Below are 26,838 nucleotides of genomic sequence, written 5' to 3'. Positions count from 1 at the left end.
AAGAACAAGACAAGGCGTTCACCGAGCTCAAGAAACGCCTCACGCAAGCACCCTTGCTTACATTGTCCGACTTCAACAAAACTTTTGAAGTCGAGTGCGATGCGTCGGGAGTCAGGGTCGGAGCTGTCCTGACTCAAGGAGGCAAACCGGTGGCGTACTTTAGTGAGAAGCTTAATGGAGCCATGCTCAACTACCCGACATATGACAAGGAGTTATACGCCCTCGTTTGTGCCATGGAGGTTTGGCAACATTATTTATTGGCGAGAGAGTTTGTGATTCACACTGATCACGAGTTCTACATTCATGAGGATTTCCTGTTCAGAGGTCGACGGTTGTGTATACCAAATGGTTCTATCCGGGAGTTGCTAGTTCGTGAAGCCCATAGTGGAGGTTTAGCGGGTCATTTTGGCATCACCAAGACCTTGGCCGTACTCAAGGAGCATTTTTACTGGCCAAAGATGCGAGGTATGGTGGAGAAACACGTCGGTCGTTGCATTGCTTGTCGCACCTCCAAATCGACAACTCACCCGCATGGCCTCTACATGCCTTTGCCCGTGTCCACCGCACCATGGATCGATCTCTCCATGGTTTTCATCCTCGGCCTACCCTTCTTGGCGCATAAAGATAGTATCATGGTGGTTGTTGATAGGTTCTCGAAGATGGCTCACTTCATTCCATGCAATAGGAACAATGATGCTGTGCAATTGGCGAATTTGTTCTTTAGTCAGGTCGTAAGGCTTCATGGCGTTCCGCGCACCATCATATCCGATCGGGATCCCAAGTTTCTTGGCCACTTCTGGCGAACTATTTGGCGCAAGCTCGGGACGAAACTACTTTACTCCACCGCGGCTCACCCTCAGACCGATGGCCAAACGGAGGTCGTCAATAGATCAATAGGCGCCTTACTCCGCACAGCTATCGCCAGCAACAAAGGCTCCTGGCTCGAGTTTGCATACAACCAAGCGGTGCATTCAGCTACGAAAAGGTCGCCATTCGAGGTCGCATACGGGTTCAAGCCTCTGACGCCCCTGGATCTCCTCCCTATACCACCGAATGAAGCCGAGAATCAAGATGGAGTCGCACGAGCAGAAATGGCCAAGGCTTTGCACGAGGAGGTCCGAGCCAACATAGAGCGAAGGAACGAGCAGTATGCACGCTTTCTCAACCGAGGACGTAAACCGATGCTGTTCAAGCCTGGTGATTGGGTCTGGTTACACTTAAGGCCGGAGATGTTCCAGCAGAAACGCAAGGACAAGCTTAGCCCTTGAGGAGATGGCCCATTCCGAGTCATCGAGAAGATCAACGACAACGCCTACTGACTCGAGCTTCCAGGTGAGTTTGGTACGTCCACCTCATTCAATGTCGCTGACCTCGTTCCGTTTAATGTAGGTGAAGACGAAGATGTTTTGGGGACAAAACCTTTTCAAGGGGGAGGGAATGATGTGATCGCAGGACACGACCTCGGCCAAGAAGACCAAGACGCATCGGACGCGACCAGGGCAACCTCGTCAGACGCGGCCAAGGCTCCAACGATCCTTCCCGGAGCCACCACACGTTCCAAGAGCTCAGCAAAGGCGGCCAAACAGCGGCTCAACCTATTTGTCCGAACCTACGTCGAACACCAGCCACCCCACGAAGACTCCGAAGGCTCAGTCCGCTTAGTCTTCACTCTTACCCAAGAGTGAAGACGGTCAAGTCGTTAAGCAAGGAAGTGTACTCTTTTCCCTCACTCCGGGTTTGTCCCAATGGGTTTACCGGAGAAGGTTTTAACGAGGCATGAAGCTAAACGCAAAACGCCTAAAGACTAAGTTGCTTCACGCGCAAGGCCAAGGCGGTTATCTCTTTCCCTCTTAGTTTTTGGTTTTAATTTGAAACTTTGAGAATATTCTCCTTTGATCCTTTAGATTTTGAACGTTGAGAGCTTAGCGTTGAAAGTCAACAGAGGCGACGTGTTCCATTTACAAGGGAAACACGTCTAAGGACGATTGTGCGGACCATTAAGAGTCCACGTGTCCCTAAGTCCTCACTTGACCTAATGTATTTAAACTCTCTCTTAGCTTTGTTCCTCTTTAGACTTGTATGAAAATAAAACTTTTCCTCAAGAGAGATTCTTGAAACTTGTCTCACTCTTCTCTTTCTTCAATCCGGGATTGAACCTTGAGAAAACACTAACAAGCCTCGAACCGGGTTCGACCTTGTTAGAGACCGTATCAAGAGGAGAGCCAAACCTCTTGTGTCGTCACTCGATCCATCCGTATTTCCCCCCCCCCCCCACTTCGTTTCCATCTGTCCTCTTCTTAAACTCGAGTCCTCTTTCATCAGTTCTCGAGTTCCCCACGAATCACCTCAAATCATCCCCACCATCGTTTCCTCTCGTAGACGTCCACCCGCTCGTTCCGCATCCGTACTGTCCGATTGAACCGTTCGTGGCTTCTCGACGTATCTCCCGAACGGCTCGTTTGAATTCCTTCAAACTCCGCTTCCCTCGTTTGATTCTCTCCTAGATCCGAAGCCCAGAACCTTGGCCGAGGAAAGTTTCACCGACTGAAAGTTAACCGAGAGCTCAAGCCGCGTCCGTGCCGCGACCGTACCATGACCGTGTCTTCGGGTCACATCAGTTTCAGTCGAAGAAAGGATCTTAATACTAGCTTACCTTTGTCAAAAACAAACGCATGTTAAAAAAGTTTTTCTCCTTTAAGTATGTTTTTTTTTTTTTTTTCCCTTTTTTGACTTTTATTTTGCTAAAAAAGTTTGTGGATAGGATAAAACATGTATTCCGTTTGGTGTTAAATCCCGGAGATTAATTAAATTATAGAGTGGTTTTAATTGAACAATCTACACACCGTTGAGTGCCCGAGACATTGGCTCTACATGGGAGCAAAAAACTAGATGCAAAAATACTTATTGAGCTATTCGTGAACTTTGAGAATATATAAGGCAATTCTTTTCAGGGACGAGTGATGAGAACCAAACCGGTGTGTGTAAACCAGTGTCAACTAAGTTAAAAATTGAGATGAGATGTTGCGCTACGTTTTCTCTTAAACTAATGAGATTGTATATCCAGTTATATATCTACTACTTCACGTTGTAAACTCTGTAATTATTCCCAACCCTCATCGTCCTACTCATTCTTGGAACAGAACCTTTGAATGAATGTGTTATTTTTTTAGCAAATAAGTTTTTTACTCTCTTTAAACTCTCTCACAAGTCACAGCTTCTAAAATCTTTCATAAATTTTTCTGAAATAAATCTCAGCAATCATCTTTTGAACACATGTTTTACTAATTTAACTATCCAAATTCCAACAATTAAGAACACTAGTATAAAATAAGGAAAATAAAAAAGTTATTTAACTTAATTTCAATAAATAATTATTGTTAATATGTAATCGCAAAAAATATATAAAAAAACTAAAAATATAAAATATGAATTAAAGGGGTGTGGTAAAGTGTTGAATTTCAGTAAACGAAACTAATGTAAAATGAAAAATAGTGGATGTTGAAATAATATATAGTGGGAAGAGCATGGCAGCATGGAATTTAGGTCCAGTTATAATATTAGGCCCCAATTTTTTTCCTTTTTATTGTACAAATAGATCTCAAAATTGTGAAACTTTACGATTTTCTCCTATGTTTTAAAGTTTTCTTAGATAATTTCTGTAAAATATAGAAAATGATGCGGAATGTAAAAAGATAATAAGAGATCTGTTGGAAAAATAAAACCATTGTACATATAGTCTAAGACTATCTCCAATGTAATTTCATATTTGCCTCTAAAATAGAAGAACTCTTTTATAAAGGTGACTTCTACTCCAATGTAATTCTTTTTTTTCTCTAAAAAATATTCCAAATAGATTATGTTTTATTTTAGTATTGAAACCTTTTATTTATAAACTTTACAAATTAACCCATTTACTTCAAATTTTACAAAAACATTATTACATTAATAATTTCAAAAATTATTTGATATTGTTAATAATTAAAAATATTTATTTTATTTATTTTAATGATAGATATATAAAAAAAAATTTAGAGACTATTTTGCATATAAAATAGTTTAAATCTATTATAAAGACAAAAATAACAATATTTATTTTAGAGGTGGATATAGAAATGGGTTGGAATAGATTTTACTCTTCAAAGAGTATAGTCAAATATAGAAATCAGTTGGAAATGCTAAGATCCGAAATTTATGAATGTTTAGTGTAAGCCCATATTTAACTTGTTTATATGAAAGCCCTTACCCATTAAGTGTAGGCTTCTGCATAAAACCCTAGCGTCTTTCATTTCCTCCTCGTTCTTGTCACTTCTTCGCTTGTGTGCTCTCTTAATCACGAAAAATCATGGAATCAAAGCCAGAAGAACCTGTTGTTACTTACGTCTGCGGAGGTAATGCTCTAACCATCTTCTTCCTCTCGAAAATTTCTTCCAATTTTTGGTTTTAAAATTGGGCAGGGTTTTCTTGGAACTCTTTCAACCCTAATCCTTTAGGCATGCATGAACCAATCAGACTCTGTTTGATCTATTTGACTTGCGGTATTTTTGAGGCTTTTTGCTTAAATCAAGCTTTCTGCCAAGCAGCCTCAGACATTAACTTGTTTGTCTGAATCATTTTGGTTTGTAAGACTGTGGTCAAGAGAACACTTTGAAGCGTGGAGATGTGTTCAAATGCAAAGAGTGTGGGTTCCGTGTTCTCTACAAGAAGCGTATCCGTCAAAGTCAAACACGGCGCATACCGGCGAACTAAATACTAATCTTTAATCCTTCCTTTTGATTGTTGATAAAATTCTGTAAAACTATATGACTTCTCAACGAAGTTTTCTGATCGGTGCTGTAATCCCTGACTGTAGATATCTACTCTGAAGTAGTCTATCTCTCTACTTTTGCTGTGTTCTCTTCTCCCAATTGGTCAGCTTATTCGGTGAAAAAGGTTGTGTCACCGAATAAGAGGAAGAGAGAAACTACCAAAAAGGGTACTTGCGAAATTCCTTGTAGGAATAGCTATCAGAAGAGTGAATTAGTGCTTTATGATCTGATGAATCCTTTAGTTGTAATAGCTATGTGTGAACTAGTCTCTTTCTTTTCTCTTTGTGAGTTCTTCTCCTTACTCACCCGAACATAGTAACTCCTCTCCGTTTCTCTTGACACTTGTCTATTACATCGTACTTGCTTCTCTTGTCCTCAGTGTAACATTTATATCCGTGTTGCTTTTGGATTTCATCATAACCACAAGGACTTCCCCCTGCCATGAAGACCTTGCTCTCTCTTTCACTCGTGGTACTTTTAGTTAGATCTCCCTCAAACACCATTTCATAGCCTTCGCTTCTCTCCTCCCATGTTGCTTGTTTTGATCTGTCTAACCTGTAAAAACATTTAGCACACTAGCTTGTTAACTTTCCATCTTTTGGCAAAGAATTTGAAACGCAAGGAAGATTCTCTTGATTTGTTTGGTCTAAAAAGGAAAATGGGCTTTATCATCGATCAAAGTTTTTTTTTTTTTTTTTTTTTTTTTTTTTTCATCTGTAAACAAAAAACAACTAGTTGTTAAAAACTTCAAATAATATACCGAAGCAAATGCCAATAATTAGCATTCACCAAAATATATTTGGAAAAAAATGCATCTTAATGATATTACAGTACCTTACCAATGACCATATATGATGATACAAATATATATCTGAAGTTTGACATCGAAAAGAAGAGAAGGAAACAGAGCCAAAGTCAACTTGCCGGACCACCATAATCAGTTAAGATTTGTTGATAAAAATCGGCAAGTCATCCTTGGCTCATCCTCATTCTCTATTTTTCCATGCAAGACTCCATGATACAACTGGTGTGATGACTCCCATCATCATCAATTCTTTTTTGTAGCTCTCATATTGTTTTGTGATCTTTTTTTTTTTTTTTTTTTTTTTTTTTTGATAATTCAGGGTAAATCCCCAGGCCTATGGAGGGACCCGAGACTAATCCCTGGGAGAGGTGCAGTCCACGGATAGACCCTCTCTTCGGGTATTCAAATGGGCCGTAAACAAAGACCCATATCCATGTGGCCACATAGTAAATGAGTTGTGGCCACATTGTACCTCTCATATTGTTTTGTGATCTTGTTGTGGCAAAGTTCTTACTCATGATGAAGGTATTTATAGACATGTGTAGTGCGATAGATATGTGTGCATAGACTTTTTGCAATATTATTAGAATAGTCTTATCTTTTATCTTTTACTCAACCAGAATAGTCTTATCTATGCATGGTTTTAGTTTAGTGCATCAGGCAAAAAACATTATTGGAAATTTGACCACAACCGTATATTGAAGAATATGATTACTTTAGAAGATTGGCTGACCTTTATACAGTATTATCATATTCGAATTCCTTTTTGTATGAATAATTAATATTCGTACTTCACTGCTTTCAAAGGCATATCGTATATGTCTGCGACATAAAATTCCACCTGTCGTACTTTTTTCTTACTATTGGACTCATAATTTTGTGGTTGATTATGACAAAAGAAGTTTAAACATAAGTCAGAATATATTACCGACAGAACCGTCTTTGTTTGCTAAATGTCGACAAAATCATCTTAGTTTAAACATAAGTTTTCGGTTCTCGTTTGCGGTTTTTCTAAGTGATAAAGGAATTTGTTTTGCAATTTTTTTTTTTTAATATCGAGATTGATCTTACCTTTTTTTTAGTACTAGAAAGTAAAAAAAAAAAAAATCCGTAAAATTTTTTAAATTAAATTTGCTTTTTTTTTTTGTTGAAAATATGTGAATTTTTATTAGTGAAATTGGATTGTACAAGATACAATAGCTTTGTTACCGGAAGATAGAATTTTGCCAAAAAAAGTCAAAAACAAGACCTATAGGTCTTAGATAGATAATGAAATAGGGGAAAAGACCCTAAACATATTCTTAACTATTCACGCATCAAATTCTTGAAATTTTTCCTGTGGCTCTTTGTGAGAATTGCATCCCTAATCTGCCTGTCCAGTCTCTTGAACAATACATGCGGTGGAGTTGTAATATTGTTATGAAATCGATTGTTCCTTTCCAGCCAAATAGCATACACTACAAGAAAACATATCGAATTCCGACCAGAACATTAGTCGGAAAATAATAGATGACTACTTGTGCGATCAGTCTCCTAAGAGTTTGCTTAGAAGTAGCATCTGACATACCCATCCAAGCCGATAAAGCTTCCCAAGTATGAAATACAAACGGGTTGTACCCCAGTCTTCTTGTTGTCTGCAGCCACTACTTATTGTTTTTTTTTTTTGTGTGAAATTTAAATGAATTTTATTGTTTGTTTGGCCGATGCAGCAACTAAAGAATTAATAATTAGTAGGTCAAAAGTTTAAGAAACAATGGGACATACATATGGGTGTAAAAAAGAATTTCACAATTTTTGGTGATACACACAAACCTTTCCCGGTAAAATCTCCTTTTAAAAAAGTTTTCGTTTATGAATGTTAATACGTAGTGTAACGCTTAAATAGGAACCGTGTAATTTCATGGATATATTCTAAACTTCCAATCAATATGCATTTAATGTGGTACCAGTGAAGTTTATACTATCGAATTTGATTGTAGATACATGTTTTATTTGAAATATGAGATTTGAGTTTGCTTTTTAAAAACGAGAAAGAGGCTAATGAAGACACAAGTGAATCTAGCAGATAGTTGCAATTCCGACAGTGAACTAGTGCAATTAGCGATTTGAAATCTTGAAATCTAGACAATGATATTCACTTTCGTACAAATTTTAAGATTTTTCTTTAATGACTATGATACTATAGAAAAGAAAATGAGAAAATTTTGTGGTAAATGAGTTTAGACAAAAATGGAAATGAGTGCTTAATTTTATAGTTGACCCTATAAAAATGTTTTAATGTTCCAAAGAATCTTATCTTACCTTTGGTCTGACCGAATTGGTATCTAGTTGACCAATCGGATAGGACGTTTCATAATGTCATGGTGTGATCCATCGATAGATAGAATAAATATTAAGTATTAACTTTGCAGATTAAACTAGTTTACTAAATTTATCTACGAGCTTGTCTTTAAGAATGAACCTCAGAGCATAATTATCCATAGTCTCTCTTATAAGGGGGTTGTTAAATTTTTTATGAATTAATTATGTATTATTTTGAATGTAAGAACCAATGATCTTTTATTGGTAGGTTCTAATTTTGAGTCTCTTACTTTTAAAAATATTATTTTTTTTAATTTAAAAATTTTAAATAGAATAGAAGTGGTATAAATGTGTAAACATTTAAGATTTTATAAAATTAGAAAATATTTCATTTTAATTAATTTTCAAACATACAAAACATAATAAAAATATTAATACATATTACAATAGAAGTATAATTCATAAATAGAGAAAATGATTAATTTGCTCCAAATTTTGCCCAAATATTCTCAACCAAATCATCTTGCAAGCGTTTCTGTTTTTCTCGATCACGAACATCCTTTCGAAGCTTGAGCATAGTAGCGACACATGAAGGCCTGGGTGTTGGAAGCGTGTAGTCAACTTCTAAAGCTCTACTTGAATCCATTTGTGCGAATTCAGTTTCATCAAACAGAGTGTACCCATCTCGTTCGTCCTCTACTATCATATTGTACAATATGATACTCGCTCTCATTATTTTCCCAATTTTTACCTTATTTTATAAAAGAGCCGGGTTTTTGACTATGGCAAATTGAGCCTGCAAAACTCCAAAAGCACGCTCTACATCTTTACACACATCTTCTTGTTGTCTCGCAAATAAAGAGGCTTTTGGAGTTTGTAGCAGTGGAATAGATTGGATAAAAGTAGACCATTTTGGATAAATACCATCCGTCAGATAGTAACCCAATTTATACTCATGTCCGTTGACATTGTATTTAACTTTAGGAGCTTGACCATGCAAAATATCATCAAAGACTGGAGATCGGTCAAGAATATTAATATCGTTTAATGTACCTGGTAGTCCAAAGAAAGCATGCCAGATCCAGAGATCATACGAAGCCACCGCCTCTAAAACGATTGTGGGCTTTCCAGATCCGCGAGTGTATTGACCTTTCCATGCGGTGGGACAATTCTTCCACTCCCAATGCATACAATCGATGCTTCCTATCATGCCGGGAAATCCGCGAAATTCGCCACTGTCGAGTAGTTGTTGAAGATCTGCTGGTGTGGGTCTTCTTAAGTACTCATCTCCAAATAAATTTACGACTGAATCTGTAAAATTGTCCAAGCATGATAGCGCCACGGTTTCAGAAAGTCGGAGGTATTCGTCAAACGCATCAGCTGCAGAACCATATGCCATCATACAAATTGCTGCTGTACACTTTTGCAATGTAGACAGACCCAACCTTCCGGTAGCATCTCTTCTTTGTTGAAAATAAGGAACTTCATTTGCGAGCTTATCCACAATACGAATGAAAAATGGCTTGTTCATTCTAAAACGGCGACGGAAAATGTTGGGAGGGTAAGTAGCATCCTCACTGAAATAATCATTCCACAAGTGGTCATGACCAACTTCTTGATTTCTTTCAATGTGAATTCGCTTTTTTTTTGGTTTAGGTGGTGGTTGACTTTGGATTGGTGGAATAAGAAGATTTTGCCATACATGATTGGTGATTTGATCTCATGTTTGATTAAAACATTCATCAAGTATGTCATCAACATCATTTTGGGAAGAAGAAGCCATTTTTAGAGAAGGATAATAAAGGAAAGGTACTTTGGTGTTTAAAATTTTGAGAAGGAGTAGTGTTGGTAATCAGGTTGGTGTGAATATTTTCTGTGCTTGCATTGGACATATAGAAAATTTTATGGTCAAAGTAAAACTATAATTTTGTGGTACACAAACATTGGATACAATATGTGGTCTAAAATGATAGACAAACATGTGGTAGAAGTACAAAAATACAAAATTATAGTACAAACACGGGTAAGAGTGGCTTTTGGTGTACTTGTACAAACACGGCTTCTTTTGGTGTCACGGGTAAGAGTGACTTGCCTCTTGTCGACCTGCATTACAATGACAAACCAATTACCATAACCAACTGATTAATTACAAAACCAACCAAAACCAACTGATTAATAACAAAACCAACTAAAACCAACTGATTAATAACAAAACCAACCGATTAATAAAGCATCCAAATACACAAACATAAACACAAACAAACTGAAACAAAAACATAGTTAAAACATAGTTAAAACATAGTTAAAACAAAAAACTACAAGGAATCATCCTACAATGATAAAACACTGCATCCTTTAACATTCAAGCTGATGATATCATGTCATCAATTAGCTTATCCTTAAGAGTTTTTTCTGATTCAATTAGTGAATCCTTCTTGGCAATCAGATTTTCAAGCATCACATGCTTCATATGCTCCTTTTTCATAGCAAACTTCTTTTCTTTCAATTCGAAGTCCTTCTGCTTCATCTCATACATCCTCGACACACACTCCAACTGAAACTCCAAGTAAGCTTTTCCATCTTCCTCCACATCAATCAGTTGGGTGTTAGAGCTTTTTTTGGACTTCCCCTTGGCAGCCTTAACACCAGGAGGACGGGGCAATGGTTCATCCACATCAATCAGATGGTGTGCATCCTTTTCAGACCCATCAATACTCACTCTTCCACTTTTCACTCTATTACCTTTAATAGATGTGGAAGCACACCATTTTTGATTGTATCTTAAGTCTCACCATGCATGCTCCAAGGTAAAATTTTGTCCATGATCATTAAAGTATATCTAATGTGCTAACTTCATCACATCATCTTCATTCTGTCCACTAGACTTCTCCCTAGTCGCAGCCTCATAACATCCAACAAACTTGCACACCAAGTCGTTTATCCTCCCTCACCTCTGCTTACAGTGACTCGTCTCTCTCTTTGGCCGACCAACAACATTCGGACAGGATGCAAAGTATTTTGCAATCCTTCCCCAAAAGGATGCAAGTCTTTGCTGGTTGGAAGTAATCGGATCCTTGCTAGTGTTGAGCCAAGCGCTGACCAACATGATATCATCCGTTGCTAACCGTGCATGCCTTGACTTGCGGTTTTCTTGAGGGGATGGAGGTTCGGATGGGGGTTCAGATGGAGTTTCAGAACATGGACTATCAAGAGGAGTGTATTCGAGGTTTTGGTTATCAAGTTGGCTGTGTAACAGGTTCATATAGCTAGAGAAGGGAAGATATGGATTCATAAAGTCGTCTGAATCCATATCGTGAGAAAGAACTTCTTGTGTTAATAGGACGATTAAAGAGATTGCTAAAGGGTTTATGGTTTATAAGAAAGAACTTGTGTAATTTACTTTTGTGTGTTAAAGAGTGGTAAATGGTTTATAAGAAAGAACTTATGTGTTAAAGATATTGGTAAATGGTTTAAATTTTCAAATTAAGTGTTTACCTAACACAAAGCAACAAGTACTAAAGCAATGACATCAATGACAAAAGGGTATTAATCACAACCACCATCCAAAAGCAATGACATCAATCACTCACTCGACTTATACCTAAACTAACACCAAGTAAATTAAGAAAGAGAAAGATAATAAATTACCTTCATTGATGCCCGAACAGACACAAGGTCTCTATACTCATGATCTAGCTTTCTTTTTGCTGTTAAAGAATGAATAAAAAAAAAGAGAGTTAGATTGGAAAACAAACATTACATGCTAAACTAAACAAACAAGAACCATGACTATCAAAACAAACAAGAACTGTGAAGAGATGGAAATGTCAAGTAAATCTGTGAAAAGATTACATCCTCTCTTTCATAGCGGCTTGGACTATAAGAGTAACCACCTTCTTCTCCAAATTGTTCTGATCCTTGTCTGCAACAAACAAACAATCACCATTAGCAAAACCAATCCCCAGGAGCTCAATATATCTTTATACAAAACCAAGACAACAAAGTCTTTACAACAATCACCTACTTGTTTTGTATAGTCTCAAGTTTTTACACTTGTTTTGTAAAGTCTCAGTCTACCAATAATCTTGCTCTTACACTGCTAACCAAACATATACAGAGATTAAGGATTCGTCACTACCAATATAAAAAAAATGGATAGTACCGGATAACATGGATACCAAAATCCCTAATTTTCCAACTAACATCAAATAACCCTAATTTCCGATCCAAAATCTAAGAACCCTAATCATAAAACAGTAGTACTAAATCTAAGAAACGTACCATGTGATTCCAATTGCTTCAATCTCTTCCAATTTATTTGACTCCACAATACGAACCGCATCCATCTCCAACTGAAACTCGATTTCTTTCTTTCGCGATTGACTTCTGAATCGCCTTCGCCACTAATAGCCTTCTCTCCATTCCCATCGAATCCAAACCCTTCCTCTGAAGCAATTGGTCCTTCGATTCCAAACCTTCAATCTTCTGATTCCAATTTGTTTTCTCGTTTCGGAGATACAATCGCGAGAGAGAGAGAGAGAGAGAGAGAGAGAGAGAGAGAGAGAGAGAGAGAGAGAGAGAGAGAGAGAGAGAGAGAGAGAGAGAGAGAGAGAGAGAGAGAGAGAGAGAGAGAGAGAGAGAGAGAGAGAGAGAGAGAGAGAGGAGGAGAGAGAGAGAGAGAGAGAGAGAGAGAGAGAGAGAGAGAGAGAGAGAGTATCACCCCCAATTTTTTTTCATTTTGTATTTTCTATTCACCCAACAGACAACTGACATGTAGCGCCTCTTAACCTACATTCGAATATACTACATAAAAAGAGATCTTAGATTTTTTCTTTTGTTCTGATTTATTTTTTTGCCTAAATACATTAAGAACTCTCCTATGAACCCACCGATGGAGAAGGTTTCAAACGATTTTGAATTGCTTTCACACACGGGTACCAATAAGGCAATAATCACACACACGTACCAATAAATAACCATATTTTTTGTATGATATGAATATTAACTTATCATACCAATCCCATTTTCGATCTTTTCACAGATGATACAGAGAATAGAGCTAGTAGCGAAAAACACCGAAAATCTTCAGAATAACAAAGCAAACAACAAATCTACAAACACAACAAACCAAATTAACATGCTAACGAAAGGACAGGATGATAACAACTTGGACGGACCAGCAAACATCCAAACACTACAGCAAAGCTCAGAGTGCAATATGCATTGAAGTTGCCACGAGCAACCAATTAAGATCCGAGACCAGCCCTCAAATCCCAAACAAACACTGCCTACAGGCTACAGCTACTCCGTTGACGAAACACGTAATGACCCTTCAACTAAACAAACATGCAACTAGTGAGCTCCTTTGACGATAAGATGAGTTTCCAATATATTCTCATCTTAAAAGGCAAATCTAGAATTTTCTATTTGTATTCCATTTTTGTCAACATTTATATTCCATTTTATCCAAAAAAAGAACGAAATTAGTGGGTACTTTTTTGTTTTTTTAAAAATATTATAAATAACCTTTCAGGTTTGTTAGACGATCGATAACTTATTTTTGTCGATCAACCACAAGAATATGAGTCGAATACTAAAGGAAATTACGACATGTGGATTTTTTGTCGCAGACTATATATATACGATGCCTTTGACTTTGGTCTAGTGAGGTTAGAATAAATTTGGAATTCGAATATGATAATAAGGTCAGCCAATTTTCTAAAGTGATATTCTTCAATATACGATAGTGGTCAAAATTCCATTATTATTTTTATTCTTTTCTGCATGCACTAAAAAACCATGCATGGTAAGAAGACTATTCTTATGTGACAATACTGACAACTTTAAATTTAAATAAAATCAATAGACACATATCTCATGTCTATAAATACCTTCATCATGAGTAAGGGTTTTGCCACAACAAGATAACAAGACAATATGAGAGATTGAGAGGTATAACAAAAAGACATAATGATGACGAGAGAGTCGCACCAATTGTATCATGGAGTCTTGCATGGAAAACTAGAGAATGAGGATGAGCCAAGGATGACTTGCCGAGTTTTATCAACAAATCTTAACTGATTATGGTGGTCCGGCAAGTTGACTTTGGCTCTGTTTCCTTCTCTTCTTTTCGATGTCAAACTCCAGATACTATCTGTCCACATATCATCGATCATACATCACGACTAGGTTGTAGTGTCACTGAAATGTCAAATGTGTTTTTCATATGCGTACGAGTACTTGGTGACTGCTGGTAGCATTTGCATTTTTTTTGAAAAATAGAAGTATAGAACATAAAACATTTATAGACCATTTAAATAGATGAATCATACATACACCAGGAAAAAAACACTCAATTATTTCTCAAGAAGCATGTGCAAAGCGATAAAACAAACAAAGACAAAAGAAAGAAAAGTGAATTCATAACAAGTCTTTGTTTTTAGTGTTTCCTGCATTCATTTTCTTCAACACCAAAAATCAGTCTGAGCATAAGGACTTGTTGATAACTTTCTCAGATTCAGGCAATGAAGCAGCAACACTGTTTCGTTCAACGCATCTCTTTCCCCAAGCCACGATCTTCGGACATGCAGCTTCGACAGAGAAGTCACCACATTCCTCGAGTGCGTAGAACCAACTGTAGAATGGGACAAGAACTACAGTATGTCTACATAACCAAAGGTCTCTCCTCCAAAGTAAGATTTGTCTCCAAGCTAATTTTCAAGAACCTTCATGCTCTCTCTCAAGAAACTCTTTTATGCCTTTGTCATGTTCTTCTCCTATCTTGTTTCCCCAAATCTTTCTTCCTCCTTCAAATGATATCTGCATAATGGTGAATGGAGTCAAAACCAAGTGGACATTAAAACAAACCGAACAAGAAATAGAGGAATTGATAACAGAAATGCGTTAAATCTATTTACCGTTTTATCAGCGAAGTCATCCCAGAACCTTGCAGTGGCTCTAGACTGAGGATCAGTGGGCAAGAAAGAGGCAGCCTTGGTCCACGTCTCATCAATAATAAAGATTTAGAGACTAGTTTGCATACAAAAAAGTTTAACTCTATTACAAAAACTAAAATAACAATCTTTCTTTTAGAGGTGGATATATAAATGGATTGTAATAGATTTTACTCTTTAAAAATACTAGAATTAGATTCGTGCTAGAGCACGGGTTAAATTTCTTGTTTATTATGTAATTTGTATTTAAATCACTATAAATGTGATTGTTTTATTTGTTTTGAAAGTTTTTTTTTTTTTGGTAAAACACTATGCCATGAAATCATATTCTGAATATGACTTATGGAAATAAGATATATTTTGTAAGATCTATTTTAGTAGATTTAGTATAAAACTTTATAGTATGACTTTGAAGTATGACTTTATAGTATGATTTCAATGCTTGATAAATCAAAGTTTATGCTTATTCGTATTCAGAATCATTTTGGTCTTTTTTTCTAGTATAACTTTGAATTTTTGCTTAGTTTTCTTAGGCGATGTGGTTGAGACATTTTATACATTTTTTTATTATCAGTTGAGCAATATATGTCCGTTTAAAAAAATTTTAATTACATTATATGAAGAAAAAATCATAAATTTTATTAACTAAATATATTATATAATAATTTAAAGTAATTTAAATATAAAATCAAATAAAAATGAAAGAATAATTTATTTTGTATGGAAATAACATCTATTTTGTAACATCTATTCTAGTAGATTTAGTATAAAACTTTATAGTATGACTTTGAAGTATGACTTTATAGTATGACTTTGAAGTATGACTTTATAGTATGGTTTCAATGCCTGATAAATCAAGGTTTATGCTTATTCGTATTCAGAATCATTTTGGTCTTTTTTTATAGTATGACTTTGAATTTTTGCCTAGTTTTTATAGGCGATGTGGTTGAGACATTTTATACATTTTTTTATTTATCAGTTGAGCAATATATGTCCATTCAAAAAAAAATTACATTACATTATATGCAGAAAAATCATAAATTTTATTAACTAAATATATTATATAATAATTTAAAAGAATTTAAATATAAAATCAAATAAAAGTGAAAGAATAATCACATTTGTTTGTTTTAATTAGGTTGAAAGATTTTCTTATCTTTTAAATGTTTCATATAATTGATTTTATATGTTACTATAATTAACTAAATCCATACTATTTCTAATTATCAAAAATCAAACTAATCCGTATATTATGATACACCTAAACTATGAATGTCATAATTAAGTCTATAACCAAAAGTCATATACATATCTATTATATTGTCTAAAAAAAGTTATGTAATTCCGAAATAATATAGTAGGGATAGGGATAGTTGCAAATTTAGAAATGAGTTGGAGATGGTAAGATCCAAATTTTATGAATTTTTAGTGTTAGCCCATATTTAACTTGTTTATATTAAAGTCCTTAGACCTTGTTTATCGGGGAGATCATGATAGAGTTCTTAGGTTTTTGGGTAAAAAAAATTAATCAGAATTGAAAAAAAATGTAAGATGTCCCCTTATATAAGAGACGGAATCGTGGTCTAAGGGGCGATACGTGTCGCCATTATATTGGTCTAAATAATAATACAAAAGAGAAAAAAAAACATTTCGTCGATTTATTTCTTTTTTCCTCTCTTTCTCTCGGTTGCGATTAATCGACGATTACGATTGATGAATATGGAATCTGAAGCTTGAAGGCTTTAAATCGAATGACCTGGAATCAGAGGAAGGGTATGGATTCGAAGAGACTGGAGAGAAAGAGATAAGTAGCAACAGTGATTTGGAAGCCAATCTCCGAAGAAAGAATCGACTAACAGTTGGAGATTGATGCGGGTTGAATATGGAGTCGATTTAATCGGTAGAGAGATTGAATCTATTGGAATCAGAAAGGTATGTTTCTTAGTACAATTGTTTGAATCGGAAATTGTTTTATGATTAGGGTTTTTTTTTTATTTTGGATCCAAATTGAGGGTTATATGATGTTTGTTGGAAAATTAGGGTTTTTGTTGTGCATGTGTTCCAAATTGATCATTTTATTTGATATTGTTTCACCTTCAGTTTCATTTATCATATAGTAAAGCAATACCTCTGAGTTGATTTTCTGATGATTCTCATTGTATAGTGTGGATTCAGTCTTTTTCTAGATACTAATGTTCAGGTGGTCTCTTTGCAGGCTCCATCTGTGGTCTTCATTGATGAATTAGATGCTGTTGGAAGGGAGCGTGGGTTAATAAAGGGTTCTGGAGGACAAGAAAGGGATGCCACTCTTAATCAGGTTCCAAACATTTTAGATTGTGTAATAGTCTTCTTCGGTTTTTAAGGGATGAAAAATTTATTCGTTTTGTTGTGTGTTACAGCTCCTTGTTTCTTTAGATGGTTTTGAAGGAAGAGGAGAGGTCATTACCATCGCTTCCACAAACAGACCAGACATTCTAGATCCTGCGCTTGTGAGGCCTGGAAGGTTTGACCGCAAAATTTTTATCCCTAAACCTGGTCTTATTGGACGGATGGAGATTCTGCAGGTAATGACTTGGTCTTGGTGTATGTGTTTTTGTATTCTTAAACTTGTAAATTTGCAAAGTTCTTCCGCAATGTAGAGTTTGTCCTTCGGTTCAAAGCTATATCTTTGTTTTGGTGTTGCTGTTTTAAGTCCATGCTCGTAAGAAGCCAATGGCTGAAGATTTGGACTATATGGCAGTTGCTAGCATGACAGATGGCATGGTTGGAGCAGAGCTTGCCAATATCGTTGAGATAGCAGCAATTAATATGATGCGTGATGGAAGAACAGAGGTGTGATCAATATTTTTAGTTCGAATAGTATCTGCTTTTACTTTTGGATGGGTTTGGTTTGGAATGTTAGGATAGTGTACCAATGGTAATATGGTGTGAGTGAATTTGATTAAGCTCTTGGACGTTGTGCTAGAGAAGCAGTTTAGGCTAATAATAAGTTGAATTTATTTTTGATACCAGCGAGTAATCGTATATTCTCTGTAACTCTAATGCAGTTAACAATAGATGATTTGCTTCAAGCTGCACAAATATGTATTAATATTTTATTATGTTTTATATGTTTGAAAATTAATTAAAATGGAATATTTTTTTAATTTTATAAAATCTTAAATGTTTACACATTTATACCACTTCTATTCTATTTAAAATTTTAAAATTTTTAAAGACAATATTTTCAAAAATAAGAGACCCAAAATAAGAACCTACCAATAAAAAGAAAATTTTATCTAAGAGATCATGGATTCTTATATTCCAAACGGTACACAATTAATTCATAAAAAATTTAAGAACTCCCCTTATATGAACCCCCCAATAATCTTGCTCTTACCCATTAGGTATGGCTCATTAATATGTTCGAGGCTTCCGCATAAAACCCTAGCGTCTTTCATTTCCTCCTCGTTCTTGTCACTTCTTCGCTTGTGTGCTCTCTTAATCACGAAAAATCATGGAATCAAAGCCAGAAGAACCTGTTGTTACTTACGTCTGCGGAGGTAATGCTCTAACCATCTTCTTCCTCTCAAAAATTTCTTCCAATTTTTGGTTTTAAAATCGGGCAGCGTTTTCTTAATTGGAACTCTTTCAACCCTAATCCTTTAGGCAATTTCATAATTGGCTTAGTTAGGAGGCATGCATGAATCAATCAGACTCTGTTTGATCTATTTGACTTGCGGTCTTTTTGAGGCTTTTGCCTAAATCAAGGTTCTCCCAAGCTGCCTCAAACATTAACTTGTTTGTCTGAATCATTTTGGTTTGTAAGACTGTGGTCAGGAGAACACTTTGAAGCGTGGAGATGTGTTCAAATGCAAAGAGTGTGGGTTCCGTGTTCTCTACAAGAAGCGTATCCGTAGAAAACGGCTCATACCGGCGAACTAAAATACTAATCTTTAATCCTTCCATTTGGTTGTTGATAAAATTCTGTAAAACTATATAACTTCTCAACGAAGTTTTCTGATCGGTGCTGTAATCCCTGACTGGCGATATCTACTCTGAAGTAATGTATCTCTCTTTTGCTGTGTTCTCTGCTCCCAATTGATCATCTTATTCGGTGAAAAAGGTTGTGTCTAAATAAGAGGAAGAGAGAAACTACCAAAAAGGGTACTTGCGAAATGCCTTGTAGGAATAGCTATCAGAAGAGTGAATTAGTGCTTTAGTATCTGATGAATCCTTTAGTGGTAAGAGCTATGTGTGAACTAGACTCTTTCTTTTCTCTTTGTGAGTTCTTCTCCTTACTCACCAGTCACTCCAACATTGTAACTCCTCTCCATTTCTCTTGACACTTGTCTATTACATCGGACTTGCGCTTATCTTGTCCTCAGTGTAACATTTATATCCGTGTTGTTTTTGGATTTCATCTAACCACAAGGACTTCTCCCTGCCATGAAGACCTTGCTCTCTCTTTTCACTCTGTGGTACTTTTAGTTAGATCTCCCTCAAACACCATTTCATAGCCTTCACTTCTCTCCTCCCATGTTGCTTGTTTTGATGAGTTTTTACAATGTACTTTTAGACTCACGTAGTCTTTAGCAACACGATTTGTCGAACCTGTAAAAACATTTAGAAGACTAACTTATCAACTTTCCATGTTGTGGCAAAGAATTTGAAACGCAAGGACTCTTGATTTGTTTGGTCTAAAGAGGAAAATGGGCTTTATCATCGATCAAAAATTTTTTTTTTCATCTGTAAAAAAAAAAACTAGTTGTTAATAACTTCAAATAATATACTGAAGCAAATGCCATTAAATTAGCATTCACCAAAATATATTTGGAAAAAAAAAATGCATCTTAATGATATTACAAGACCTTACCAATTACCATATATGATGATACAAATATATATATCTGGAGTTTGACATCGAAAAGAAGAGAAGGAAACAGAGCCAAAGTCAACTTGCCGGACCACCATAATCAGTCAAGACTTGTTCATAAAATCGGCAAGTCATCCTTGGCTCATCCTCATTCTCTATTTTTCCATGCAAGACTCCATGATACAATTGGTGTGATGACTCCTATCATCATCAATTCTTTTTTGTACCTCTCATATTGATTTGTGATCTTGTTGTGGCAAAGTTCTTACTCATGATGAAGGTATTTATAGACATGTGTAGTGAGATAGATGTGTGCATAAACTTTTATGCAATATTATTAGAAATAATGGTATATTTTATGTTTTGATCAACAGAATAGTCTTCTTATCTATGCATGGTTTTAGACTTTTAGTGCATCAGGCAAAACAATAATCGAATTTTGACCACAACCGTATATTGAAGAATATAATTACTACAGAAGATTGGCTGACCTTTATATTATCATATTCGAATTCCTATTTTGTATGAATAGTTAATATTCGTACCTCACTACTTTCAAAGACGTATCGTAAATGTCTGCGACATAAAATTCCACCTGTCGTACTTTTTTTCTTACGATTAGACTCATAATTTTGTGGTTGATTAGGACAGAAGAACTTATCGATCTTCTCACAAAATATTGCCGACCAAATCGTCTTTTTTTTTTTTTTTCTAAATGTCGACAAAATCATCTTAGTTTAAACATAAGTTTTGGGTTTTCGTTTGAGATTTTTATAAGTGAAAAATAAATTTGTTTTGCAATTTTTTTCTGGTAACTTGAAAGTTATAAAAAATAATTCCCTAAAATTCTCTACTATATTTGTTTTTATTGTTTTGTGAAGAAATTTAAATGAATTTCATTGTTTGTTTTGGCAACGTATATAGGCAACAACTAAAGAATTAATATTTAGTAGGTCATATATTTAAGAAACAATAGGACATACATATGGGTGTAAAAACGAATTTCACAATTCTATAAACCAAATGAAAAAAATAAGTTCATGACATTTTTGGTGATACACACAAACGAAGCTGCTCTCTTGATTTGCCTTTCCTGGTAAAATCTTATTTTTTAATAGTGTTTGTTTATGGATGTTCATACGTAGTGTAACGGTTAAATATAGAAATCGTGTAATATCATAGACATCTTCCAAACTTCCAATTAATGTGTTACCAGTGAAGCTTGTGCTGAATTTGATAGTAGATATTCCCTCCGTTTCAAAATATAAGATGTTTTAGAGAAGTTTTTTGTTTCATATTATAGGATGTTTTCAAGTTTTTATGCTATTTTTAGATTAGTTTTGTATTTTAAATTATGCAGTATTATTTCTGATTGGTTGAACTTGTTAAAAGTAAAGACGTCTTAATCTGCATGCTTTAGTTAAAACATCCTATATTTTGAAACGGAAGGAGTACTAGATTACATATTTTTCTTTGATTTATCGAATTCGATGGTAGAAAAATGTTTTATTTGAAATCTGAGATTTGTGTTTGCTTTTTGAAAACGAGAAAAAGGCTAATGAAGACGCAGGTGATTAACTCATGCAATTAGAGGTTTGAAATCTAAACAATGATATTAACTTTCACACGGATTTTAAAATTTTCTTATATGACTATGATACTATAGAAAAGAAAATGAGAAAATTATATGTGGTAAATGGGTATTTAAAGAAATAAGAAATGAGTGATTAGACAATCATTAGTGGTCGTTACTTTTCCCAATTTCTTTTAATAAAAACTAATTAAAAATACAAAAAGGAGAGAGAAAGAGAGAAACACCGTTATTTAGGGGGTGTTATTGAACAAGGATTTTAATAGATTTCAATTATTAGTGGATTTTAGAATTCAAAACTTTTCTAATTCATTTAACGTGATATTGTTGTCATTATTAGTGGATTTGAATGACATTACTAATGGATTTGAAAGTCATTAGATTTTATTATTTTTGAAGTTAGACAAAAATAAAATAAATTACTCATAATTATATCAAATAAAACAAAAATATGTCCCGGCAATATTTTCTGGTTTTGTCGATCTGAGTTGGAGATCTGATTGGGGTTTCTTCTTGATTTATGGTGGTGGATCTCTGCTGGAGACTTTTGTTGTTTGATTCAGCTGTTAAGAGTTTTGATTTTTTGGATTTGAGATGGAAAATCAATCTTTTAGGGTTTTCTTTCTATGTGATTTCTCCCCTGTTCTTCAATCAAATGAAACAAAAACAAGAGGAACAAACATCTTCAATCAAAATGAAACCAGAGATATAAGAAAAACCAGTGAAATTGTGTAAACAGTTAATTTGATAGGCAGAATCAGATATGAGGATCTGCAAACTGTGTCAAACCCTAAAATGATAGATCACAGTGGTCTTTTGGCCATAACTATATTTTATTTCTTAATTCTTAGATTAATCTCTTGAATCAATTTTGAAAAAAGAGAGAAAGATAAAGAGATTGAAATACTTGAAAAATATGTGAGATTGTGTTTGTTCATCTTTTTGAAGTGAAATACGTTGAAATCTAAAATAACACCAAATCCAATGGACATTGAATAACAGTGTTTTTAAAGAATTCTAAAATCCATCAAATAAATCCATAATCCAATAACAGCAGATTTTAATGTACTTTTTTAAATACCTAATTGAATAACACTGGATTCCAAAATACATCAAATTCTTTTAAAATCCATTATTCAATAACAGCCCCTTAAATTACTTGTTAAAGAAACGTTACTTAATCTTTTTTAACACTTGTCTGTTTCTTATTAATCATATATTAAAATATTTTTTTATTTTTATTTTGAGTAACGGTGAATACTATTTCTCCGGTAATGATGCTCTTTTAAAGTTGACCAAAAAAAATGTTTTAATGTTCCGAATAATCTTATGATATCTTACCTTGGTCCTACCGAATTGATATCTTTTTGTCCAATCGGATAGGACATTTCATAATGTCATGATGTGATCCATCAATAGATAGAATAAATATTAACTTTGCTGGTTTAATTAGTTTACTAAATTTATCCACGAGCTTGTCTTACAAGAATTACTTCAAACGAGATTGGATTGCTTTCAAACATCCAAACACTCAAGCAAAACTCAGGGTGCGATATGTCTTGTAGTTGCCACGAGCAATCAAGAACCGAGACCAGCCCTCAAACCCCAAACAAACACTGCCTACAGCGACTCCGTTGACGAAAACACGTAATGCTCCTTCAACCCAACAAACATGCAACTACTGAGCTCCATTGACGATAAGATGAGTTTCCAATATATTCTAATCTTAAAAGGCAAATCTAGAATTTTCTATGTGTATTCCATTTTTGTCAACATTTATATTCCATTTTATCCAAAAAAAGAACGAAATTAGTGGGTACTTTTAAAAAAAAAGGAATATTGTAAATAGTCTTTCAGGTTTGTTTTAGACGATCGATAACTTCTTTTTGTCGATCAACCACAAGAATATATGAGTCGAATACTAAGAAATTACGGCATGTGGATTTTGTGTCGCAGACTATATACGATGCCTTTGGTTAGTGAGGTTCGAATAAATTTGGTATTCGAATATGATAATACGACTATAAGGTCAGCCAATCTTCATTAGTGATTATATTCTTCAATATACGACAGTGGTCAATATTCCATTATAATTTTTATTCTTTGCTGCATGCACTAAAAAAACCATGCATATGGTAAGAAGACTATTCTTATGTGACAACTAACAACTTTAAATTTCAATTAAATCAATACACACATGTCTATAAATACCTTCATCATGAGTAAGGGTTTTGCCACAACAAGATCACAAGACAATATGAGAGGTATAACAAAAAAGACATAATGATAATGAGAGAGTCACATCAATTGTATCATGGAGTCTTGCATGGAAAAATAGAGAACGAGGATGAGCCAAGGATGACTTGCCGATTTTTATCAACAAATCTTAACTGATTATGGTGGTTCGGCAAGTTGACTTTGGCTCTGTTTCCTTCTCTTCTTTTCGATGTCAAACTCCAGATACTATCTATCCATATATCATCGATCATGCATCACGATTAGGTTGCAGTGTCACTGAAATGTGCTTTTCATATACGTACTAGTACTTGGTGACTGCTGATAGCATTTGCATTTTTTTTTTTGAAAAATAGAAGTATACAGATGAATCATACATACATGATACACCAGAAAAAAAAAAAAAAACTCAATTATTTCTCAAGAAGCATGCGCAAAGCGATAAAATTAACAAACAAAGACAAAAGAAAGAAAAGTGAAAACATAACAAGTCTTTGTTTTTAGTGTTCCCTGCATTCATTTTGTTCAACATTAAAAATCTGTCTGAGCTTAAGAACTTGTTGATAAACTTTCTCAGATTCAGGCAATGAATCAGCAACACTTTTGCGTTCAACACATCTCTTTCCCCAAGCCACGATCTTCGGACATGCAGCTTCGACAGAGAAGCCGCCACCACATTCCTCGAGTGCGTGAAACCAACTGTAGAATGGGACAAGAGCTATGTCTACATAACCAAAGGTCTCTCCTCCAAAGTAAGATTTGTCGCCAAGCTCATTTTCAAGAACCTTCAAGCTCTCAAAAAACTCTTCTATGCCTTTGTCTTGTTCTTCTCCTTTCTTGTTTCCCCAAATCTTTCTTCCTCCTGCAAATGATATCTGCATTTTGGTGAATGGAGTCAAAACCAAGTGGACATAAAACACAAACCGAACAAGAAACAGAGTAAATGTGTTAACAACAATTACCGTTTTATCAGCGTAGTCCGCCCAGAACCTTGCAGTGGCTCTAGATTGAGGATCAGCGGGCAAGAAAGAGGCAGCCTCGGTCCACGTCTCATCAATATACTGAACCTGGACAAGCGACTCACAGATTGGTATGTTGTTGTGGATAAGAACAGGGACTTTCTCGTGAACAGGGTTTGATTTCAACAAAAGCTCACTCTTGTTCCACAGATCTTCCTCTTGAACCTCGAACTCAACTCCTTTCTCTCTCAGCGCAATCTTCGTCCTCATCGCGTAAGGACTTGCCCAGAAATCCAAAACCACAACTTTGCCGTTCTCTTTCCCCATTGTTGGTTCTACACAAGCTCCTTGACACAAACTAGTAGCCAAAACCATATATATATATACACACACACACACACACACGACACACTCATGTATGAAATTAATAAATGGAAATGGTGAAGACGTGGGAAAGGGATTGGAGTAAACAAATTTAAGAATGTGCTGTCTATGAGATCGTGAGATCAACTCAAAGTTTAAATCTTTCGATGGATTAAAGTTGACTTATGATACAACGACTTAATACGAGGAATTACAATGTATATTAGTTATATATCATGCAATATGAACAAATCCTTGTACCAGAAACTCTCAATCTCTTGTCTTCTCCAATGCCTTAAGTTTCAGAGCAGCACTACAAAAACACACAAAAACAGAAACCTCCAGATGAGAAAACTCAAACCGAGTCAAACACATTCTTGATCAAATGGAAGAAACAACTTTCTTGGTTTCAGAAAATTTGATATTTAGACTTCATTTGTTACATAACAAAGCTTCTAGTGTTTATGCAAGTTTAATATATAATTGAATAGTATTCAATAGTAATAGAATGATTAGGTGGATATGGTAGACATGTTAATGTCTTAATAATAATGTTTGTTTGTGTGGGAACATTCAAAACATAAAGCTTTATAATACAAGAGAGAATATACGTTAGCCTTTTGGGGAATCTTGAAAATAAAGTATTGAGGGTGAATGACAAACCTGTTGAGACAATATCGTTTTCCGGTTGGGCGTGGACCGTCATCAAAGACATGGCCAAGATGAGCGTTACAAACAGCACATACAACTTCTTGTCTAGGCATGAAGATGATAGAGAGGTCTAGCTTTGTCTTCACATTGTTTCCAATTGGTTTGTAATAAGATGGCCACCCTGTTCCACTATCAAACTTTGTTGACGAACTGCAAGAAATCATTACTTCGACATATTAATAAACCATTCATTCATATGGAAACATAATCAACATATAGATGTACAATTTCAATTTCACACCAATAACACAACTTACTCAAATAAGGGCGTGTCGCAACATATACAATTGTACACTCCTGGTGTCTTTGAGTTCCAATACTCCCTGAAAAAAAAAACAAAAGAGCAGCCTCATTGGATTGTATGAAGATGTTAACTCCATATATTTTGACTACAAACTAGTAAGAAAAGGCGATAAAGTTCAAAGAGCGTTCAATGATTCATCATCACATACCCAGTGAAGGCTCTCTCTGTTCCCTTCTGTCTAGTGATGTAGTACTGTTCCGGTGTAAGCCGTTTCTTCCACTCATTTTCACTTAGAGAAGCAAAGTCACTCTTCTCAGCCTCTGCACCCATAATAAAAGTCTCTCAAAATCTTATAACTCAGAGCTTACTAATTTTTCTAAACAACATGGCATTGAAAACAACACTGTCCACACAATCAATAAGTTCTTAAATCTGCTGTTTCACTACTTCTCCGAACCAATTGAGTTAAAATTCTTGACCTAAATCTCTCTTCCAAAACACGGAACATAACATCTTGGATAAAGCCAAATCAATTGATGGACAAAACTCGTTAACCTAACTAAACCCACAAAGAAAGAAATCATTTTTTCCGCTAATTAAAATAAAGGTTCAATTTTTATAAAAAGAACCTTGGACGTTGTCTGGTTTCTGAGAAGAACTAGAGGAACCCATGGAACGAACAAAGAGATTCAAGTTTCTGGGTTTTGAAAGAGAACGACAAGCGAACCCAGAAAGATTCGGCGTAGAGACGGAGTTGAGCCTTGTTCTTGCTGAGAGGAAGCTTGATTGTATGGTTAAACCACTAGAAGAAGCCATCACAGAACACAATCACCTACTCAGTATATAATGGTTGTCGCCGAAACTTGTTCTTCAATAAACAACAACAATTTGAACAAGTCTTTTCTTCTGTGAACGGAAGAAGGGGACACGTGGCACGTCGAGGATGCGAGATGAGATCTGGAACTCTAGCTGCCACGTCGACTCATTCGTGCCATGTAACGAATTTTTCCAAAGGT

At 35.3% G+C, this 26,838-nt stretch overlaps 3 protein-coding genes, 2 long non-coding RNA genes and 1 other non-coding gene across 7 annotated transcripts; 4 read left to right on the top strand and 2 right to left on the bottom strand.

Moving 5' to 3' along the window:
• The first annotated feature begins 4,266 nt into the window (after nucleotides 1-4,266).
• LOC104758721 (uncharacterized) lies at nucleotides 4,267-4,835 on the top strand. Its single transcript, XR_762764.3, has 2 exons — nucleotides 4,267-4,388; nucleotides 4,625-4,835. It is a non-coding gene; the product is annotated as an uncharacterized LOC104758721 (long non-coding RNA).
• Nucleotides 4,836-17,055: 12,220 nt separating this feature from the next.
• Nucleotides 17,056-17,868, top strand: LOC104758720 (uncharacterized). Of its 2 annotated transcripts, none has more exons than XR_015585652.1 (3): nucleotides 17,056-17,181; nucleotides 17,264-17,428; nucleotides 17,605-17,868. It is a non-coding gene; the product is annotated as an uncharacterized LOC104758720 (long non-coding RNA). The 2 variants fall into 2 exon arrangements; XR_762763.3 differs by having other exon boundaries at nucleotides 17,557-17,868.
• A 387-nt stretch (nucleotides 17,869-18,255) lies between these two features.
• Nucleotides 18,256-18,930, top strand: LOC109130091 (DNA-directed RNA polymerases II, IV and V subunit 12-like). The gene is made up of 2 exons (XM_019239310.2): nucleotides 18,256-18,406; nucleotides 18,673-18,930. The coding sequence occupies exons 1-2, from the start codon at nucleotides 18,361-18,363 to the stop codon at nucleotides 18,786-18,788; spliced, it is 162 nt and encodes a 53-aa protein (XP_019094855.1). The 5' UTR covers nucleotides 18,256-18,360; the 3' UTR covers nucleotides 18,789-18,930.
• On the top strand, nucleotides 18,523-18,640 carry LOC147924894 (small nucleolar RNA U19). The gene has a single exon (XR_015588037.1). It is a non-coding gene; the product is annotated as a small nucleolar RNA U19 (small nucleolar RNA).
• Nucleotides 18,931-23,860: 4,930 nt separating the features above from the next.
• LOC104758719 (glutathione S-transferase U28) lies at nucleotides 23,861-24,879 on the bottom strand. The gene is made up of 2 exons (XM_010481643.3): nucleotides 24,508-24,879; nucleotides 23,861-24,420 (listed from the first exon to the last, which is right to left on the bottom strand). The coding sequence occupies exons 1-2, from the start codon at nucleotides 24,877-24,879 to the stop codon at nucleotides 24,046-24,048; spliced, it is 747 nt and encodes a 248-aa protein (XP_010479945.3). The 3' UTR covers nucleotides 23,861-24,045.
• Nucleotides 24,880-24,964: 85 nt separating this feature from the next.
• Nucleotides 24,965-26,838, bottom strand: LOC104758718 (peptide methionine sulfoxide reductase B1, chloroplastic). Its single transcript, XM_010481642.3, has 5 exons — nucleotides 26,452-26,838; nucleotides 26,031-26,142; nucleotides 25,836-25,901; nucleotides 25,531-25,728; nucleotides 24,965-25,180 (listed from the first exon to the last, which is right to left on the bottom strand). The coding sequence occupies exons 1-5, from the start codon at nucleotides 26,636-26,638 to the stop codon at nucleotides 25,138-25,140; spliced, it is 606 nt and encodes a 201-aa protein (XP_010479944.1). The 5' UTR covers nucleotides 26,639-26,838; the 3' UTR covers nucleotides 24,965-25,137.

Source organism: Camelina sativa, chromosome 17 (genome assembly GCF_030686135.1).
Source record: "Camelina sativa cultivar CO46 ecotype springtype chromosome 17, ASM3068613v1".
Taxonomy (NCBI): Eukaryota; Viridiplantae; Streptophyta; class Magnoliopsida; order Brassicales; family Brassicaceae; genus Camelina; species Camelina sativa.
This window is presented reverse-complemented; position numbering and strand designations above follow the sequence as displayed.